The following is a 16,016-nucleotide window of genomic DNA, read 5'->3' on the forward strand; positions in this document are numbered from 1 at the left end:
AGGAGCAGAAATGCCGTGTAAGAACGAAAAGGGAGCTTTTTTATTTTTTTTTAAATGCAACAATGTATAGAGGTACCCTGAGAAATTACGACTGTTTGTTTTTTTATGATGAAAAATGATCTCGAGAAAATGGGAGCCTTTAGCCAGAATACTGAGCAATCGTCAGGTAACAACGCTCTATTAAGAGGCTTATCTGGTTGGCAGACTGCAAATTGTATGATTATACAATCAGGTTTATCACTGCTAGGGTTGGTAGTCGAGGCTCGATCAAACTCATTTTGTTTTTGACGGGAAAAAACTCGTTCGATTAGATAAAAATAAAGGCTATGTTATAAACAATCGGTTCAAACAATAGTCCAAAGTGCATGGTAGTACAATGCATTTTCTGCACGCAATTGTGATCATTCAGGCTCCTGTATAATGTCATTTGTTTTCGCCTAACTTGTTTAAAGTTTGACGTGCTTCACAATAATGTTCTTCACTGTTGTCTTGTGGAATAAAAGTGTATAAAGTATATGTATGTGAATGATATTTTTTTTAATGTAAGGACCAAGTCGTTTTTCTTTCTGTTATTTGGATCGAGTTGATCGGAGTTGTGAAGTCAATTAGGCACATATTAATAAGAAGGTAAGTGTTCTTCGTATCTGTTATCATTATCATTGTATTTACTGAATAAACGTAGATTACAAATATTTTAGATTTCAGATTAGGCCTATCTATATAGTTTATGAAGGGATAATCCACCTTTGAGTATATTATCAAAGGTGGATGATCCCTTCATAAATTATATAGATAATCTGAAATCTAAAATATTTGTAATCTACTTTTAAAGGATAGGGCGAGACAAACAAACTGCATTATGTACTTTAACAAAAAATTATTGTAATAAGTTAACATTTATGGATTACTGTTCAGAGCGTTTGGTCATGTGAACAACATTCTGAAAATATACAATAAATAAGATAACAACCAACATCATCATGATTATGGTCTATCAGTAATATGGATATCCAAAGCTATATTGAAAATTATTGTAGGAATATACAATGCTAAAGAAATTACCATTCCACTTTTCACTCCCCACTCCCTCTCCCTCTCTCCCCTCTCCCCCTCCCCCTCTCCCCCCCCCCCCCCTCTCTCTCTCTCCTCTTCTTTCTCTCCTCTTCTTTCTCTTGTCGTGCTCTCACTCACTTTCTCTCTTTCCAGGTCGACGGGAGAGAATTTTCGACACCTCTACTACTAAATACATTTAATCGAGAGTTTTCCACAGGAAAATAAAAAAGAAGGGACGAAAAGTAACAAATATCCGGAATTTCAAGTAAAAAGACGCTGGCTATTATCTTCAAAATGAAAACCCAAAACAACAATTTTAAAAGAAGCACTGGAAATCATGCACCGATTCTCTCAAACGGACTTCTTCTCGCGTTCCTCTCTGGTTTTGCAGTATCGATCTCATCGCTCATGACAAAGCTAGCGATAAACTCAACTTTTCTCCAAATAACTTTTCTACGGACGATGCTGATTGGCTGCTCCACCCTGCTGTTGGGAATACTGGGCGGTCATTGGTCAAAGTTTCGTGACGCAGTGCTCGAGTCACCAATCAGAACAGTCGAGTGGCTTCTTGTTCGGTCTGTTTCATCTTTCCTAGCCATGATAACCGCCTATGCAGTTTATCAGCGGATACCTATGGGTACAATCACAATCGTTATTAATATATTTGTGTTTTTTTATTTAAAAAATAAGAGAATGTCGATTTCCATTAGGCCTACAGAGGTGAAAGTTAATTCTTGAATAAATTGACAACATGCAGTATTTCTTAGATATATCATGTTAATAGGCTACTAATTATATAGGTCCTATTAATTTTGTTTTAATCTGATAAGTCACTGTGTCCTAGGAAATGTATCACGCGCGCCTTAACTCTCCTCAAATATGTTTATTGTGGTCAAACTGTAATAATTATCCCTCTATTTGTTTTTCATAAATCTTAACTTTATAGACTATTATTTTTTAGTCATATCAGATGCGTTTGGTTTGCCTGGAGATCAACAATGAAAGGAGATGGGGAGCCTATAATGTCATCATGAAAAAGGGGATCATGAAGATGATAATGTTCCATATAAATTTTGAAAGCTAACTGGGCCCTACATTTTTTCTTAACTATGGTTGGTGTTTATGCTTCCACTGTATCTCAGATGGATTTGGCCTTTTTTTCATTAACCCCCCCCCCCCCCCCCTGCATAAATGGTCTAAACCTACGACTTTTGTTCAAGGAAATTAACCATCAAATTGCCCAATTATTGCCTTCTGTCGATGTTTACACTTGCATTATCGCTGTTTTTACTGTGAACAGGTGACGCTTCAGCCATTTTTGGAGTAACCCCCGTATTCACTGGTTTGATGGGCGTGGTCTTGCTAGGAGAGGCGTGGCAACGGAAACACGTGTACCTCGCCCTCCTTGCTTGGACTGGTGTAGCTCTCATCTACAAGCCTAAGTTTCTATCTCGCGTCATTCCATTCCATGATACGAGGAATCCAAAAATGGGAGTTCACTCTGATGAAAGCTTTTACTTGGGCGTGGCGATTATTGTACCCGTGGCAGCCTCGCTATCGTTCGTCCTCTCAAGGAAACTTTCTCAGACGATACCCCCAACGTTGATCATCTGTATCACGAGTATTGGAATCGCGATTTATTCGTGCGTTGCCATGGTTATCATGGAAACAGTTCGACTTCCTCCCTTTGCTGACTGGAAGTATCTCATTCCAGAAGTTATCGCCGGTAATTACACAGCCTTTTCTATCACAACCCCACCCCTCCTCCCCCCCATTACATGAGTTAGGGGGCTAAATATGCATACACATAATTATTATGCTTCATATAGCCAGGGGATGTATCCCCTCCTTCTTACTTGGGGAGGATTGGGGGAAGGGGGTGGAGGCGACGCTATTCCCCACCTTTTGGCCTTCACTGGAAAACAAATGATAACCTTATATGCTCGGCACAGTGGGAGACCACGCCCACACTTCTAATATAACATGTCTACACCATGTCGATGCGTATAGACTCTAGGTCAGTATGTTTTATTTAATAAAAAAATATGAAAAAGAATGCTCTATCATTGTCAATCGCGATGAAGCATGTGAATGTCTGGCAAATTGATGAATATGTTAATAGGATGAGCAGGAACGGTATAAGACGAGCAACATCATCCAATCCCTCCGGGTATTTCTATTCTTTAAGGGATCTTTAAAACCAAGTCAGTAAACAAATCTAAATTTTTACTTTTATCTCTGCTTTCTCAAGACCCATCCTGTACATAGTAAACTATGGTAACTTTCATCTTTATCTTTATTTTTTTCTTCTTGAAACATCCACCCACTGCTACAGGACTGACGTCACAATCATTATTAGGCAAAGCCCTCCAGCTTGAGCGAGCAGCCCCGGTTACACTGATGAGGAACTCGTCCATCTTTTTCTCCTTCGTCTTCCAGTTCGTACTCTTTGGGACTGTGCCGAGCTGGGCCAGCATCTTGGGTGCCTTCTTGGTCATCGTTTCTACGGCTCTGCTTGGAGCTTTAAAATGAATTGATATAAATGGAGAGGAAGTGATAGGGAAAGAGAAACGATTTTCTTCCAATGACTATATGAACCTCACTAAGAAACTCCAATATTTTATAAGAACAAGGAAACTGTTATGGTATTGATGATAAAGAAAATAAATAAGGAGGACTTTACAGATGCAAAAAAAAGAACATTAAAAAGGGATAGGAAGATGAACAAATGAGAACATATAGGAATGTACCGTAATTAATATATTCAATTCAATTTCAGTTCAATTCAATTTATTTTGCCAAGCAATAAAAAAGATCAATCAATTTACAAACATGAATAAATATCGTTATAACAAATTGCTTAGGCTGCATGGTAGCAGTTAAAAAGTCGGTGGTCCTTATAGGCGGCTGACCAAATAATCATATATAAAAAGCCTGATGATTTAATTTAACCTATAATAACTATTTAAAAAAAATTAAAGCAATAATAAAAGGATTTGTATGCTTCATCGAATATTAAATATTCAATATTTGCGTCAATGTGCTTCCATTTTTTATTTACTTGCTTATTTATGTATTTACTTACTTCTTTATTCAATTTGTTTATTCAATTATTCAATTACGTAGTTTTTGATTATTTATTCATTCATTCATTCATTTATTTATTTATTCATTTATTTATTAATGAATTAATCTTATATGAACCAAACTTGAAAGGTATAAGGGAGTGAGTATTTTTCTCCCCTAAAGTGGGGAGTTCTTCATGAAATAAATATTGTTTTTATATATTACGATGCTAGGGGATAACATAATTGATTGACTTTTCTGGATTTTTTTCCTTTTATTTGTGATAATTTCCAATCTTTAATCTATGGGTGGACCTTGGGAGGTGCCGGCGGGTTCCCAATGAAAAATAATTTCAGGGGGAATTTATTGGGGATTTTCCCGGAGATAGGATTACTAGAATACTGAAGGTCCTTGGCTGGTTGATTTTGAAGAATTCAGAGATAAATTTCCATTTCGTTTAAGTTAAAACAGTGACCCAATGAAAATCATATCGACTCGTATATCTCCGAGCGCGAGCTCGAGCTATAGCGCTTCGGTCATATTAGTGTCCCTTTAAATATAAAGGGACACTATTACTTAGGTCCTATTTTTGAAGAGCGCCATCTCAATACTTTGGTTGCCACCGACGCCTAAAACCGATTTATTTTGTGAAGACTGAAGTGAGCTGAGGAAAGAGAAACAAAAACATTGAAAACATGACTGAATCTCCGTCACCTTTCAATAAAGAGCTCCTTGACCGACTTACGACGGGTATCAGTAAAAGTTTGGGTAATTATGATTTACTTATTTAAATTATAGTCTAAATGCAAGATTTCCAGCTAAAAATTTATTGCTCAGTCCCAAACATAAGTTTTGACGTCTGTCACTCTGTGTCTACCTCTATTTTTTACTATTATTTTGTTCTTCTTCTTGCGTGATTTGTTGTTCTGTATAGCCATTGGCCAGTGTATTGGGGGGGGGTGCACTGGTTTAAATAATCATCCTATTTTTTCTGGTCTATTTTCTGCATTTGTAATAAAATGAGGTCAAATTTTGGGGGTTTAAAAATGAAGGAGAAATGCAGAAAAGCCATAATGTTTATCTTTCCCCCCCCCCTTTTTTTGGGGGGGGGGGGGGAGGGGGAGGGGGCTCCTCATACAGCTGGCCTGCTGGTTATACTGGTTTTGATAATCATCCAGTTTTTGTGGCCTATTTTCTGCATTTGTAATAAAATAGCAAGGTCGAATTAAATATGATGGATAAAATATGAAGGAGAAAATGCAGAAAAGCCAGAATGTTCATCTTTTTCATCTTGATGAAAATCAGAATCATGTAGGTCTGCATCTATGTGTACATGTATAAGTGTGTGTGTGGTGGGGGGGGGGGGGGTAAACATTTCCATAAGATAAGCATAAATTGAGCTGTTTTCATAACATTAGGGATGCTGGAAAAGTGATGTGAAAATAGAAATTTGTAGATCAAAGTGATAATTTGAAATCACTAACAATTTTTATTCTACAACACAATCAGAGAGAAAACCACAAATGACATCAAACTCTGAGATATTGAAATATTATATTTGTTTTTGGTCTCCTATCCTCTTATTGTGTTTGTAGAAAAAAGGCCGGGAGTATGTGACATTGAACTGACTCGGAAGCCTCAAGTCCTTCGTCACCAGCTCTCGTCCTGGGAACAGCGCAACTCTGTCCTCCTGCCAGAAGACTTTAAGAATTTGTATCAGATGACCGATGGCATGCTCCTACAGTGGAGTGTTAAATTAGATGGTAAATTTGAGAAATATAAATCACCCTCCCTGGGAAGTTAACATGAAATAAGACGAGAAGCATTTACTATTTGCTTTAATTTGAACCAAATTAAGGGCAGCTGAAAAATATATAATGATGATTTAAAGACCTCACTAGAGAAGTACAAAATGAACAAATTTCAACAGTTTCTCCCTTGAAATATGATTTTCTCTGTAGGCCTATCATTTCCCATGATGTGCATTTTGAGGTAACGGGAATTAAGTCATTCTGACATATTCTTTTCATAGCATCTCTCTTTGCTTTACATCATCATCTGTGCTTTGTCCCTCTTCAAAGTCATTTACCGGTATACAATAAAAAATTAAATTGTGCATCCCTAAATTGGAATATGTATCCATCAATTACAATTTCAGTATTTTCTATGAGTAGCTTTATCTCGCAAAGGGATTCATTATCTGCCAATTCTAATGTAAAAATTCTCAACAAGGTTTATTGTACAGCAGTAGAATAAAATACTTCATATCATGTATTTATCATGTTACGTTTCATGATGTCTCTGACATGGATCATTCTATGAGCTTTCCATTCAAGATTCATTTATTTCACTCATCAATGTATATACAGTACATTTACAAAAAATCACATGAACTGTTTTCATAAATCGCCGTAATGGTAAAATTGATCCAATATGTTCATAGAGTAGATTAATGACACAAACCTTAAAATATCTTGACTTTCAGGGGATAATACTCAGCCTCTCGGGAGAATGGAGCTCAACTCACTTGCTGATGTAACAAAGATTGCTGGAGAAAAGATTACAAGAAGAAACAACCCCACCCTAGCTGATCTTGATGATGATTCAGATGGAGAACAAGAGACCGGTAAAAAAACACCTTAATACGTGTGATGATGATGATGATGATGATGATGATGATGATGATGATGATGATGATGATGATGATGATGATGATGATGAAGATGGTGGTGGTGGTGGTGGTAATGATGATGATGATGATGATGACAATAATAAAAATGATAATGATAGCTGTTGTTGTAGTGTGCACATTATCCTTCCTCTGACAGCTGTAAACTACCGCTGTAAACTTGACCTTTAGTTATCAGTGTCAACATAATCAATTTATCACATACAGAACTATAAAAGGCATGATCCCCTATTTCTTTTGATGCTTAAGCCCATCACTTACAATTAAAATACTTGACTTGGTCTTCAAAGTTGTGACAGAATATACCTTTTATATATCATGAGATACATTCAATCTGCTTTAGTGACCGCCTGTCCATAAAGACTTATCAATTTCCCTTCTATTTTGTATCATTGAAATATGTAGTTTAAGAAACTTGTACATAAAGACCACCTGCCTCGTAAGACATCCTTTCTCGTCATCTCTTATGAGTACTCTTTTTTAAATACCGTACAGGTTTTGCTGTAAAAGCCACAGGGTATACCTTTTTACATAATAGAATTGTCACTTTTGGTAGTTTAAATCACAAGCAGTAACTGATTTTTTTTTTTTAAATTGCAATTGTTTTTTCAGATGAGACACCGAGCTTCGGCCCAACAAGTAGGATCTTTGAGTTGGACCCTTGCCAAGGAAGCGGGAAGGTGTGTCTTGTCTACAGGAATACTAAACCAGGTAGTGTAAAGGTTCTGGACCTGGTCTTTGTTTCACAAAACCCTTTTTTCAATGACAAATGACAAATATCAGTGACAAATCTGCTGATAACCAATCAGAAGAAAGCATTTCAGTAGCTTATAACAACAACTGTCATTTGTCACTGATAACAAGTTTTATGAAACACCCCCTGGTCTCTGTTTCATAAAACTTGTTATCAATGACAAGTTACAATAACTGTTATAAGCTACTGAAATCGTGACATTTGATGGGGTGAGAGCAAATTTGTTTTTAGAAATTTAGCATTTGTTATTGATAACAACTTTTAAGAAACGGGGCCCCGTACTGTGTTTCACTGTGATTACATTGGACTCCACAACAATGTCTAAACTTTGTAGAAAGATCCAATTGTTTTGCACAATATGAATTATGAATTGACCATGTAATGACATAATTTTGTATAATTGACCTCTGCCTCCCCCCCCCCCTAACATTTTTTACATTGTTTGTTGGTATAAAGAATTACTGATGTAATTTCTCTCTCCATGTCTGTTCTAATGCTTCTAGGTAGACCGGCTGAAGATGCAGAAATCTGGTTTCTAGATACTGCCCTCAGATGGCACTTTCTCTCCAGTACCTTCGCACAGTACTTCCGTCTCATGATGGTCCATTTAGGGCTCCCTCAATGGCAGTATGCTTTCACAGATGTTGGGCTCAGTCCTTCTGCTAGGGTAAGACAAGGAAATTAATGGACTACTTATCAATTTTTTTTTTTTTTTTTTTTTTTTTTAGATATTTTTGTTATTACTCCAATCTCCAATAGCATGCTTTTAATTATGGTGGGGAGTATAGTAAGATTTCTATTGGAGCCATATTTTCTCTGCCCATTCTGGCAGCAATGATGCAATCTGTAAGATAGTTGCTAGTGCCTGTACCTGAAGACAGTAGATGGCAGGTTCATATATTGCTGATTCAAAGCTTCTGTCTTTCTAGAGAATCGTACACACTATCTCAAGCAATACAGTCTGTTTAGACTGTTAGTATGAAATTTACAGAATAAAACCCTTCAATCAATAAGTCAATCGATAAATAAGTTTTCTTTGCAAACCAAAATTTGGCTCGTTTGTATATTTTTTTGCAGTAATAGATCAAAATTCTTTTGTAGCAAATTTTAAATTGAACACCGGATGCAATGCTATCTTTTGATGCAAGAATAAATTTAATTCAACAATATCCTTTAACCAATCAATCAGTATGATTTTTTTTCCCATCCATATAATATTGTCTGTCCATGCGTCCTTTTTGCAGCAATGGTTCAACCTGTATGGTCCTTACCGGCTGCAAACAGACTCTATATTGACGGAGATGTTTGGACCAGACGAAGAGGCAGAGTGCGCCATACCAGACGGTGTACCCCTACAGAAGCTGGACGCCACCAGGGTTTTCAAAGGGAAGTCCGAAAAGAAGTAAGTCAAAGTTGCATCCGGTCCCTGTTTTATTATACTAAATTGTTTTCCATAACAAGTGCCAAACTTTCTCAACATATTCACTCTCTCAGCCAACGAATTGCAATAATTTCAGTAGCTTTTATCTATGACTGTATCCCCTTATTGAAAAATAGGATCGGGAGTAAGATTAGACAGGTAAGGGGGAGGGGGGCACACGGATAGAGAGAGACAAACACGCAAAAAAACAAACAGGTAGGCTAAGGGAAAGAAAGAGCAGACATACAGACAGACAGACGGAAAGAGAGAGAGAGGGGGGGGACTAAAAAAGGGACCAATCGACAGAGAGAATTTTTTTTTTATTCCAAACACGCTAATATCAATGCAGCATTGCAGTGTCTATAAAACACATGTTTTACATTTGGTAAATAATACATTTGTTATACAGCTTTGTAGCTTTTATTCCATTTCCTGAACGAGTCAATACCAATTATTTGCATATTTACCTTTAGAGATTGCAATGTGTCACAAACTGCCCTTCCTAATTTCCTTTTTACAGGAGTAAAGCATCCTCGGGTCAGCTGAAAAAGAAGTCAGCACAGAACAAGTAAGTTTCTATAGAGTATTCAGTGTGCTACTAGGGAATCAATCCACAGCGACATGTTATTCTTTAAAGGCATCGTTTAACAATGTTAAATCTGAGATGCATGGCCCTACGTGTTATCAGTGTCTGTGATATGGTGTAATATTGAAGCCCTAAAAAAACTTGAAGTGCCTCAAAAAAGTAAAAATCTTTGAATGACTGGTTTTACCATACTCATTTCCCCCAATAGACTGTAGTGTTATAAAAATTGTTAGGAAAACGAACAATGAAATTTCGAATTCCAATCATAAATATCTTGATAACCAGAAAGGCGATTGGCTTGTAAAATTCATGGGGTTCCCGACTGACATAAAGGTTTATAATTATCATTGCAGCATGAGCTAAATCCAGGATTTTGTTTCAGAATCTGAGACAAAGTTACCCAATCCCTTTAAAGGTACTATGTCCCATTTGCAGGCCCCAAAAATGAAAAGGTTAAATTCCAACGGCATTTGGAAGTCAATATTAATTTAGAACTTCCCTAAAAAAAGGGGGGCTTGAAAATGTCTTTAAGTGGGAAAATAACGACTATTAGTTGTCGAATCGACTTAGGAGCTATAGAGCCAGTAAGTAATAGTCTGATTTTTCAGACCATTGTACCGAATGGTCGTACGTTTTATGCAGGTGTCATTTGTAAGACGCACCTTTTGACCCCCGGGGATGGTGCGTCATGGTTACGTCATGTTCCCCAAAATTGCGACGCACAGTACCGTCATGGCCGCAAAATGTCCGTCACAATACTGACCCATATGTGCGTCATAGTAAGTCACTTTACCACGTTGCGTCATTTGGTGTGTCAATGGGACCGTCACTTTCTCCAAGCAGAAGTGTTTCTCAAATGTGCGTCATTGGCTAGTCATTTTCATGAAATGGTGTGTCATATGTTTGACTCAAATGTGCGTCGATGGAATGTAATGGTGTGTCACTTTCTGTGACGGAAGGTGCGTCATGGTATCAAAATGTACGACTCACATCGGTACAATGACGCACCATTCCCGGGGGTCAAGAGGTGCGTCTTACAAATGACAAGTGCATTATGCTGCGCAAAGATTCAATCAGTTTAATTTTGGCCATTACATGAAGTGGGTTATTGATGTAGACAAATGCTCATGTACCCTTTACAGCTCATTTTATGTATACTATTACCAAAGATGAAAAAAAGCCAGTCAGTCACTCAATAGTGTCTGACAATGAAGTCTAGCAAGTAAATGGGTTTCCTTGCATAATTTGAATATTAGGACACTGCTAACGTTTACATTTCACAGATAGGACATACACAATTTCTACAAAGTTTTACGGAATTTGATGTTGGCTGCAAAAGTGACATAGTATCGTTAAACACACATCTATGTGTTATGTGTGACATAAGATGTGGCATGCTTTTTAATGGAATAAGTTAAAGCTCAAATATTGCTTGTTATGATGTTTTTGATTTGTTAGGTGACCTTTGATGTACATTTGAGCCAATGAACTTACAAAGATGTGATATTGAGTTGGCAAAAAAAAGTCCTCATCTGGGATTAAACCTGTACTTGACTTGAGTGGAAGTGGAAAAAGCAGAGAAACAGTTAATAAGTGAACAAAATGAGAAAGAATTATAACCTAATACACTTTTGAAAATTCAGATCACAAATTTTATAGGGTATCTACGCAAACTATTGGTAATTATGGGGTATGGTGTCTACTAAAAGATGTTTCTACTGCTACAGTTGTTACGACAGAACCTTTTTGAATTCTTTTATTATCTGCAGGCCAATGTCTGGTGGACTGAGTGGACGATCAACTCAGTTTCAGGGCAGCAGTCGATTCAGATGATCCCAGATACTTAAAGATGCCACCATTCTGCTGAAGAATTGACTCTTCCAGACTGAGGGATGCCTTTGGAGGTATCAACAAGGCACTTCTTGATGAAAGACTTCCTTTGCATATACATCTGAGGGCCATGATGTGGTGAATAAGTCGGATAGTTGATTGTTTAAAGTGATAAGAAAATGCATGGATGTTCTCTCAGCAACTGTCACATAACTTTACAATGAAGTGGTGGGTTATTTTGCTATGCCTCAACTATCAAGTATTTATCCACTCTTGGCCACAGAATTTTTTTTCTACAGCTTGGAGTAATGGTACCAGGGGGTGTTTCACAAAGATCCTAAGTAGAACTTAACACTAAGTTGTACTTAAAAATTATGGAGAGCCATTTGTAGCCTTAAAATGAAATATATTCAAAAGCAGAAATTGTCTTTTTCTTCTATTCTCGAAACATGTATATGTACAAACAGTATAGAGTAGAGTATGTTTTCTTTTGGGAAGATCATATTTCACACCAAATTTAACAATGAAATAAGAGAAAAGATGACATATCCTCTATGTTTCAATCTCCCCCAAGTAATGCTGAGAGGAGGTGATGGTCGTATTCCACCCTGGGCTTAAACAGTTCAACCTATACTAACAGTGCAGGGTGGTGCTTCACAAAGACTACGATCTACTTTTAGTTGGACTTATCTATAGCAGGCCGTTCATGCCACCGTTTGCTCTCGATCATCATTATGATCTTTAGATAATACTTTTTCCCTTAATAATGAACTATCAAAAAGGTAAATTCTGTAGATTTGTGACGATTTGTACATCCCTTGAGAGACTAATGCCAGTAAGCGGTGAGAGCAAACACGATCTTAGTCTTTGTGAAACACCCCCTCTGCACTGTTATAGGTTGTACTGTTTAAGCGCTGCTAGTAGCTTGCAGAATAAGTCAAATCCAGCACTCTCTGGTATGTGCTGGTGAGAATTCATCTCCATTCCATCTGTTGTAGGCATTTTATCTCTCAGCAGAAGTTCTACTCCATGTACATAATTCTGCCGATACAAGTTTCTATCTGCTCTTGAAACTTCAGGTACAATTTTATTACCTTTTCTGATTTGATATTAATTGCCCCAAAGCACCCTTAATGTTATGGGACAGGATTCAGATTATATGGCATGCACATACATAGACTTTACTTAAAATAGTTATGCTTTGCTTTTCTTTGATGCTATTTTTGTTTGGACCAAATATATTCGTTCTCCATAATGTTGCCAGCATGTGTGTCTGAATGTTGGAACAATATATCTACTGCTAAATATATTACTCATTGCGGATGTAGTATTGAAAATAATATCGCTAGTGATCTTTTATATTCCTTATTGACCACATTGCGAGACAAACGAATATCATTAGCAATATTATTTTCAATATATCTACTGTTGCTTAATTCTGATGCCTAGAACCACCTTCGGGCTTCCTCATTAATTTCTTGCTAGCGGGATGTAGCACTGGGGTCTGCTCATGAATCTGTGATGATGTTTTATATTTTAAAAACATGATTTATTAAACAAAATTTAAAACAATGCTAACTGTTTTTGATCCAAAGACAACTTATTGAACTATATCTGTACATATATTATTCATACATCATACTTTTGATTTCTCTGTTTACAAAATAGAGCTCATTCTACTTGTATTTTATTGTGCAATAAAGTTTTTTCACATGTATATACAAGTACTTTGTGTGCGTTATGTGATCTATGCAAGAGAGAATGTTTTTTTCATTTCATAGATTACAAAAGTCAACTCATTTTGTTAATTTACTTACATTCCTGATTTCATGTTGTTTCTTGTTTATTTGCTTGTTTTTTCTTCCAATTCTCCTGAAGCTATGCTCATGTTTTTAAAAAGGGAGGAGGCAGGACACAAATGTCCAAAAAATAATGATAATGAAAAAAAAAGAAAAAAAAAATGTAAGTATTAAAGTATATAGTAATAGTAATGATGATGATGGTTATTATTATAATTATAGTAATAATGATGATATTAATAATAATGATACTACTGATGATGATGACGATGATGGTAATGTGATGATGATTATATTAGTACAACTACTACTACTACTTATGATGTTAATTATAATAATACTGATAATGATAATAATAATAATAAATATAATAACAAATAGTAGTAATAATAACACATTCATACATACATATAACAAAACAGACAAATGAATAAAAACGAGCAAAATAAAAAAAGAAGAAGGTTAAAAAAAGGGTTAGTACACTTACAGATTGAGGTCGTATACCTCTAACGGCCCCCTTATTTGTGCCTTTCCTTATGTAAGAATTGTCCATTTAGGGGTGCATGTTTGTAAAAGTGAAGTGTAAATCAAAATTCCAAAATTGAGTTACTCTATAGCAGCGGAAGTTGGATTTTCTCATATAACTAATAGTAATATCACATATTCATGAATATTGCCCCCAGCAACTATCTCCAACCGAATAAAAAAATGCTTTTCATAATGCAGATAAAGTTTATTTAATTCCTTAGCAGAAACATTTAGATGGTAAATATTTTGTTTGGTTCTGTTGAATCATTGAATTGAATTTTGAATTGAAATTTATTTCCATCATCACAACAATATATACAAAGATAAAATATGGAATTTCATAACATGTAACAATATCAAAATTACATATAAAATTGACATAAACAGCATTCAAAATATAAATGGAAAATGGTGCATCCGTAAAAGCCAGTAAGGCTTGACAATTGAATGCACCAGGCGCAGAATTAATAATAACATATACTTGAAGAAGAAAAAAAAAAAAAAAAAAAAAAAAAAAGGAGTATTAGTAATATAGGTGTGGTCTTAAAATAAATTATGCGTTATAAAGAGAGAGAAGATGTTTCTTGTAAAGTCTTTTGAAAGAATTATTAAATCCAACAGATTGTAAAAATGGAGGTAGGGAATTCCACATTTTTGGACCAACATAACGGAGAGAATCGGTTAGTATATTGGACGAAGCATTCCAATGATGGAATTTATCAGCATTTCTTGTGTAGTGGGTATGGACCACATTGTTAAGACTAAATAGGTGCATAAGGTTTGGAGGTAGTGAGTTTGAGAAAAATCGTTGCATCAATGAGGCAATTTGCAATTTATTAATATCATAAATATGTAAAGTATTGAATTTTCTAAATAAAGGTTGTGAGGGAGCTAAGAAAGGGGAATTAGAGCAGAGTCGTAATGCCCTTTTTTGAAGTCTATGTAATTTGAGTAACTTAGAAGGATGTTTCGTCGCCCAAACAGAATTGCAATACATAATATCCCATAGGAAAGTGAAAAGTATGCCGCAGACCTGCCGCAGACCTGCCGCAGATCTGCCGCAGACCTGCCGCAGACTTTTAGTCTGCGGCAAAGAGTATGCCGAAGTATGCGGCAGAAAGAAATTTTGCTGCAGACTTGCCGCATACCAGTATGGCACAGGAACAGTCTGCGGCAGATCTGCGGCAGGATGAAATTTTGCTGCAGACTTGCCGCAGACTTGCCGCATACTAGTATGCCACAGGAACAGTCTGCGGCAGATCTGCGGCAGGATGAAACTTTGCTCCAGACTTGCCGCATACTAGTATGCCACAGGAACAGTCTGCGGCAGATCTGCGGCAGGATGAAATTTTGCTGCAGACTTGCCGCATACTAGTGTGCCACAGGAACAGTCTGCGGCAGATCTGCGGCAGGATGAAACTTTGCTCCAGACTTGCCGCATACTAGTATGCCACAGGAACAGTCTGCGGCAGATCTGCGGCAGGATGAAATTTTGCTGCAGACTTGCCGCAGACTTGCCGCATACTAGTATGCCACAGGAACAGTCTGCGGCAGATCTGCGGCAGGATGAAACTTTGCTCCAGACTTGCCGCATACTAGTATGCCACAGGAACAGTCTGCGGCAGATCTGCGGCAGGATGAAATTTTGCTGCAGACTTGCCGCATACTAGTATGCCACAGGAACAGTCTGCGGCAGATCTGCAGCAGGATGAAACTTTGCTCCAGACTTGCCGCATACTAGTATGCCACAGGAACAGTCTGCGGCAGATCTGCGGCAGGGCGAAACTTTGCTCCAGACTTGCCGCATACCAGTACGCCACAGGAACAGTCTGCGGCAGGTCTGCCACAGGAAATCCCATTAAAGTCTAATAGGGCCAATTGAAACCAATCATCTCATGCATATTCATTATTACTTTACACGTGTGACAGAAAAATACATTTATCATGATTTGTTAAGCAAATTAAGACAATGCACATCATTTTTGTGATTTCTATTTTCCTTTTGCCATTATTAACCAATAGATTATTTTGTCTGATCATGTTACAATTACATTCACGTTTAAGCAATAGATATATTGATTACTAACCAAGAAACTATGATTACTAACCAAGAAACAATATACATATTTAGTATATATATGTGTACGAGCCTGTGTCTTTTTAAATGTTACTCTTGAATACACTTCAAATGATCAATGTGATGAAGTTAATACAATTGAGAATTGAATATACCTAATTGGTAATATCGATATATATTGGTATTACCTAATTGGTAATATCGATATTGCCAA

At 36.7% G+C, this 16,016-nt stretch overlaps 2 protein-coding genes across 2 annotated transcripts; both read left to right on the top strand.

Annotated features, from left to right (window-relative positions):
• The first annotated feature begins 1,354 nt into the window (after positions 1-1,354).
• Positions 1,355-3,585, top strand: LOC105446654 (solute carrier family 35 member G1-like). The gene is made up of 3 exons (XM_011683724.2): positions 1,355-1,690; positions 2,354-2,779; positions 3,389-3,585. Exons 1-3 carry the CDS (start codon positions 1,462-1,464, stop codon positions 3,583-3,585), a joined length of 852 nt encoding a protein of 283 aa, XP_011682026.1. The 5' UTR covers positions 1,355-1,461.
• A 1,160-nt stretch (positions 3,586-4,745) lies between these two features.
• LOC576960 (tubulin polyglutamylase complex subunit 2) lies at positions 4,746-11,777 on the top strand. Its single transcript, XM_030977234.1, has 8 exons — positions 4,746-4,887; positions 5,715-5,882; positions 6,605-6,745; positions 7,421-7,519; positions 8,066-8,229; positions 8,807-8,964; positions 9,503-9,550; positions 11,338-11,777. Exons 1-8 carry the CDS (start codon positions 4,815-4,817, stop codon positions 11,399-11,401), a joined length of 915 nt encoding a protein of 304 aa, XP_030833094.1. The 5' UTR covers positions 4,746-4,814; the 3' UTR covers positions 11,402-11,777.
• The last annotated feature ends 4,239 nt before the right edge of the window (positions 11,778-16,016 follow it).

This window comes from Strongylocentrotus purpuratus, unplaced genomic scaffold (assembly GCF_000002235.5).
Source record: "Strongylocentrotus purpuratus isolate Spur 01 unplaced genomic scaffold, Spur_5.0 spur5_scaffold_9, whole genome shotgun sequence".
Taxonomy (NCBI): Eukaryota; Metazoa; Echinodermata; class Echinoidea; order Camarodonta; family Strongylocentrotidae; genus Strongylocentrotus; species Strongylocentrotus purpuratus.